The 6,329-nt window shown below is 29.0% G+C and overlaps 1 protein-coding gene across 1 annotated transcript; it reads left to right on the top strand.

Annotated features, from left to right (window-relative positions):
* Positions 1-2,104: 2,104 nt before the first annotated feature.
* On the top strand, positions 2,105-3,645 carry LOC100796005 (auxin-responsive protein SAUR36). The gene has a single exon (XM_003521918.5). The coding sequence runs from the start codon at positions 2,843-2,845 to the stop codon at positions 3,353-3,355; it is 513 nt and encodes a 170-aa protein (XP_003521966.1). The 5' UTR covers positions 2,105-2,842; the 3' UTR covers positions 3,356-3,645.
* Positions 3,646-6,329: the final 2,684 nt, after the last annotated feature.

Below are 6,329 nucleotides of genomic sequence, written 5' to 3'. Positions count from 1 at the left end.
ACACGAAATTAAAATATTATATTTTGATTCTATAAATAATAGTAGTTTATAGGACCATAATCTTTGATTTAGAGGAAATATAATATTCTCTATTTATAAGTAATTAATGTAATTGACCTATATAAAAAGCGCATCCATGTGTAGTCAAATGCACTATTTTATAGCAAATTAACCCTTTTGTCTCTTCTAACCTATTTTTTAACATAACATCACATTACATTTTTTTTTTGCATACAATGAAAATGTTATCTTAGATCCTCAAATGTGATATTCTTAACTTCCAAAATATTGTTCTACCTAACATGTAATAAATGTTGCCTTTTATTTTTTTTTGTCTTCTCGCGGTCTTTGTTGTAACTTAAAATAACATCTACTTCTACTTATTTTATCTAATAAGTGTTACTTTAAATCAAACACTTAATTTGATAAAATTAAGAAATAAACCATATAACACATGATTTCTTATTACCAAAAAATTAAATTAAATTTCAATATTTTTTTATTCAATAAATATTAATGATTAGTTTGTTAGTTTTTTATTAGTAGAAGAGGTCAAACCCACAACCTTTTTTCTTTCTTTCTTAATCAATTTAATTTTAATCATATAATGATGCTAATAAGAAAGAGGAACTAAATGAAATTAAATTGATTAAATTGCTAAATAAACTTGAGAAGGAGAAACTATTTAGTGAGGGTGAAAGTCCACTTACAGAGTTAATGATCCACATATGACTATTGGAGACAATCTCCAAATGAAGCATGTTGTAGGGACTAAATGGATAATAATTGCATGTAGAAGGATTTATTTAGGATAAAATATGTTTTTTGTCTTTGTAAAATTCATTAAGTCCAGGTTTAATTCCTACAATTTTTTTTCATTTGTTATTCTTTCTCATAAAGTTACAATTACAATGTATTAATTTTTGGTCTAGTGTAAGGTTCAATTGTATTTGAACCTACAATAATATTTTTTTATACATTGATTATATATATAATTGATATAAAAAAGTTAAACACATAAATTCAAATATCAGAATGTTACTTTGGATAAAAAGATGACACATTATAATTTTATGAGAACGAAAAACTAGTAAAACATATTGCAAGGAAAAAAAATCTGAACTTTATGAATTTTACAAGAACAAAATATATATTTGAATCATTTATTTATAAATATTTTAATTATAGGTACCAAAAGGGTTAGAGATTAACATGGTTAGAACCTAAGACATTGGATGACATTAGGTACCTCAATTCCTATGATTTTTTTATGGTAACATGCATAAGTATTAAATTTTATATGGACTAATGAAATTGTTTAAGTGTTACAAAAATATATCATCTAATCCTTTATTTGATAGCACCTTAAGTGTTACAAAAATATATGAGCCAAAAGTGAATAAGGACTTAGGGATCAAAGAATAGTATTTCTTAATCTCAAGGGAGATTAAGGGTGGGTAAGTAGTAACCTAATAATACTAGTGTAATTAAAAAATTATTTGTTATATATGGGTGATTTTAATTTTTAATATCGTTTATAATTATAATTGATATAGAAAAATAATTTTTTTAAAAATAAGATCATGATCATAAAAATCAAATCCATAATATTTACACATCTAAAGACCAATTTAATATATTCTACGTACAAAAATAAAATTGAAAATCTGCCGCATATATAAAAACTAAATTATGTGCTTAATTTAAAATTTATTACATGATTTTGTTTGTGTCGTATCATCTACCTTTCGGAAGAGTATTTGTTTTCATCGAAATTTAGAGAGGTAGACGATTTGTGGCTCTAACCAAAATGTGTCTTATCAATTAACAAGTGCTATTTCAAGAGTATTAATTAAATACTATTTATTACTGATATATATTAATTAAATACTTAAAATATACTCGTACATATTACTATAAATTATGAAGATAGTAAATACGTTCCTCTTTTATCATTCTTTTTCATTTTATTAGCGTTATCTTAATAATTCAATTCAATTGATCAGAATGCCAAAATCAACCAATAAGTCAGAAAAAAAAAAATACTACCGGCAATATATTTGAATAAAAAAAAATCCTCTCTAAAAAAAATAAAAGTCTTTTTAAAGAGACAAACGAATTCTTAATAAAATAATAAATGTCCCACCTTATTCCATTCTCATGCATTGGAAAACCGCGCCCCAATCACACACTCTTCACATCTGAACATCGTGTTGATTCACTACTCTAACCTTTGACCGTTACAACACACGAGCTAACCTCCACACCCTGTTTCAACGAACCTTCCCAGTCTCTTATAAATATTCCTCAAATCTTGCGCCAACATCATTGGACTCATGCAACTTGTTGTTGTTTTTTTTTTTTTCTTCCTTCTTGATCCTTCACACCTTCACTTGATTCTTTCATTTTCCTCAAAACTTTCAAACACCCACTTCCCCATTTTCTTCTTCTGCATCCTCACAATCACTTCTTCAAATCTCCCTTCTACAAAAAACTCATTTTTCATCACACAGCTTTGGGATCTATCATTCAATCCACGGTTTCTGGAATGAAACTCCCCGTGTTTGGTGTTGTTCATCATCATCATCATCATCATCATCATGTTTAACATACCTTCATCTCTTTCTGAAATCTGCCTCACCCACTTTCGCCTTGCAATCTCCACCGCGGATCCATGGCCCTTCTCATGAATCTCACCACACGCTACCGAAAACCTGCAATAAAAACCTTTTTCCACTCTTTTTTATACTTCTGAAAAGTCCCACATTGTTTAGAAAACTCTACCGAGAACAGTTTATAAATCCTCCGCTGAGAAAAGATACTAGTGATTTTTGTCAAGACGATGCAATTCAGACTCGGCAAGCGCGTTGTAAGGGTTGCTAAATGTGTCTTCCGTCGGATCAGGGTCAGAACCCGACCCGGATACTACCACCGTCTCGGTGGTTCGACGACCCATTCTAAGAATCCCATAACAACAAGGCTTCTCACGTGGGGGCAAAAACTGAAGAGAGGAGCGAAGACCCTATGCGGGAAAAATGGGTCGGGTTACCTTCCAATAGGGTCGGATCCGCTTTGTGACAGGGCTCCGGCGGTGCCGAAGGGGCACTTGGCGGTGTACGTTGGGGAGGAGGACGGCGGTTTCCGGCGCGTATTGATTCCGGTGATCTACTGTAACCACCCTCTGTTCAGCGATTTGCTGAGGGAAGCGGAAAAAGAGTTCGGGTTTGAACACCCCGGTGGGATCACGATACCGTGCCGACTTACCGAGTTTGAACGGGTTAAGACCCGTATCGCGTCCGGGTCGGGTCAACGCGGGAGGACCCGGAGATTGGGTTGGCCGCTACAACATTATTGAGGACCCGGAGGTTGGTCAATTACACGATGACGACGATAACGAGTTATGGTGTTTTGGAATTTTTGTTTTTTTCTTCTTCCTTATATTAGGTTGTAGTTTTTGTTTTTGTTGGGAATTCTTAGGGTGGTGTTAGGTTTGGCTCTTTGGGTAGATCTGATGGGACATCTGGTGTAAATGGTGGTTTGAACATAAAAGCAGAATTAGGGATACTTATGTATAGATTAAATTCTAGAAATGGTTTTTATTTTCCTTCTTTTTTCTGAAAAATAATTCAGGTGAGTTTTTTTTTATCCCGTGGCACAGATACCATAATTGACTAGAAGAATTTTCATACACGTAGGAATTAGAGATAGGAATTAGAAATTAAAGATGAGATTCCTCCACTCGTCGATAAGATGAGTTGATTTGAGTTTTGTAGGTGAATAAATCTTAAAATCTGGAAAATACTTACAAATTATTTATTGATATAGTTTCCACATAAAGAACAAGATATGGGTCCAATAGTACAAATTAAATCGATTTTTGTTAGTTTTCAAGAAATGTTTTGTAAAGAAAATTTTACACCCTAATTTAGGGGATTTATTTTTGTGGGTATTATTTTTTGAGTGCCGTAATTTAAGGGATTAATTATACAGCCACGCACGTAAGCGTATCAGGGTAAAGAACATTTATTTTTGAATTATAAGTATTTCCTTCATTTTTGAATTCTGATGAGCTTATAAAAATATTTCCTTCATTTTTTTATTTTTTTTTATGTATGAGAAGTTGGTTTAAAAATGTAAAGACCTCAATTTTTATATTTATAGAAAGAAGGGAAAAGTAATTAAAACAACTCAGCAAAAAAAGAAAAGTAGTTAAAAAAAACGATTGTTGACGTATTTTTGAAAAACAAATTGTATTCTAACAATACCATTTTTTTTTACAGGATTCTAACAATACTATTATGACTATAAAGTAATAAATCAATATGGGACAATGAAATAGAATTTTTAATTTAAAGATTAATTTTAAATTAAAAATGACATAGATGAATCATTTATTTTAACTTATAAATGATCGATGAATCTTTTAAACATATCGACACAATCTTGATTCTTGGTCACGAAAAATATTTTGTTAAGTATATATATATGATGGGGGTTGGATGGTTTCTTTATTTCAAAAGAATTAAGATATGTTTATATATAAAAAAAATATTTAAGGTATGTTTAGATTAAATTCTCCAAAAACATTTATAGGAGAAAAAGTATGAATCAGTTTTTCCCACAAGTTAAAATTAGTTTATGCATAGACTATTTTGTAAATTTTTTATCATATTAACTTATCTAAAAATACTTTTTAACTTATCCATAGACTATTTTTTTAAAATTACTTTTTCTTTATATTCTTTCCCTTAAAAGTATTTTTAGAGAAATTTATTGAAACAAACCTTTGATAGTTGACAGAATTGTATGCTTCATGCACCAAAATCAAAATAAATTTGAAGTAAAAAAAAGTTAAACTAATATATGATTGAAAGTTTAAGTTTTAATAGGAAAACAAAGAGATAGGATAATTTTTTATTTCAGTTAAATATTTTCTAATCTATTAATTTTTTAAATAAAAATAAATAATTGATAGACATATACTTAAAATAGTAATAATATACATTTTTTTACAAATATTGGATTAGATCTCTTTGCTTAAAAATAAAATGTTTTTTCTTGTATAAAATCTAACTCCCATTTAGTGGATTCAGTTTCTTATCTATTATTAACCTTTTATTAAGAAAAAAGAAAAGAAATAAAGTCACTTGACACGAAAGAATAGGTTCACAATTCAGGTAGATTTCATTGTCTCAACTCTCAAATTAAGCACTAGGGACGAATTTGGCACATATTTTTCCTTTTAATCCACGATGGAAGAAAAAACAATTTTCAGATGTTACATAAACCAGCCCGCAGCGTTTTCGCACAGAAAGTGTGCCTTTCACTTGACAAGGTACGTAACCCCAAAGCAGATATTTATATTTTGAGAAATGATAAAAATATAATTTCTAATATACTTTTTCTAGTACACATTTATGGTTTATTCAAGTTTAAATTAAAAATTATAAATTTTCTGAGTCTCACTTTTAATTAATGATTCTATCTCTTAATTATTTTTTTAATAATTTTTTAAACATAATACAATGTGTATCAGAAAGCATGAGTTAAAAGTGTGTTACTAATTTTTTTTATATTTATTAACATATTCTTTGTTAATTATTAAAATCTAACTCTTACAATCGAGAAATATAGCCTCGACAATGGAGAATAAAAACGAGTAATTAAAAAACATATGATAATAAGCTTTAGTTACAATCTAATCTCAACAATGAAGAGATCTAACTACCTTTTCTGATGGGTAGCACAAAAAACAATGATGAAAGGAAAAAATGAAAGAAAAGAACAATGGAAAAGCTTTTCCTTCACCAAATATTGTTTTTGTCTTGCAATGGAGTCTTCCCTTAAAATGGAGATTTGGCCCCTTTTTATATAATCCCAAAAAATCTAGCTTTTCAATGAAGATCGGCTTAAACTAAATCTTTTCCAACTCAAACCAAAATTGCTATAGCTTTACCTTTTAAGCTTTCTCAATCTTTTCTCTAAGATGCCTTTCAACCCACTTCAAATTCTTAAAAAAAAAATCCATTAATAAGCACAAGTAACCTATTAAAATGATAAACTAAAGAAAAAAAATTACATATTCATAAAATTTATAATTAAAAAGACACAAATAAAATCCTAAATGAAAGAAAAAATAAGATAATTATCTAAATTCACAATTAAGTACTTTTTTGACAATTATCATCTAGGTGACACTTTCTTATGAGTAATGATACATGAATTGTATTTGATGGATGAGTCTGGTACATCTTGTACTCTCATGACCCTTATTAATAAATTTTTTTGCCATTAAAAAAAGAGAAAAAATAATCAAATATGAGGTGAAA

Source organism: Glycine max, chromosome 3, assembly GCF_000004515.6.
Source record: "Glycine max cultivar Williams 82 chromosome 3, Glycine_max_v4.0, whole genome shotgun sequence".
Taxonomy (NCBI): Eukaryota; Viridiplantae; Streptophyta; class Magnoliopsida; order Fabales; family Fabaceae; genus Glycine; species Glycine max.
The sequence above is the reverse complement of the archived record's forward strand: the minus strand, read 5'-3'. Positions and strand labels throughout refer to the sequence as shown.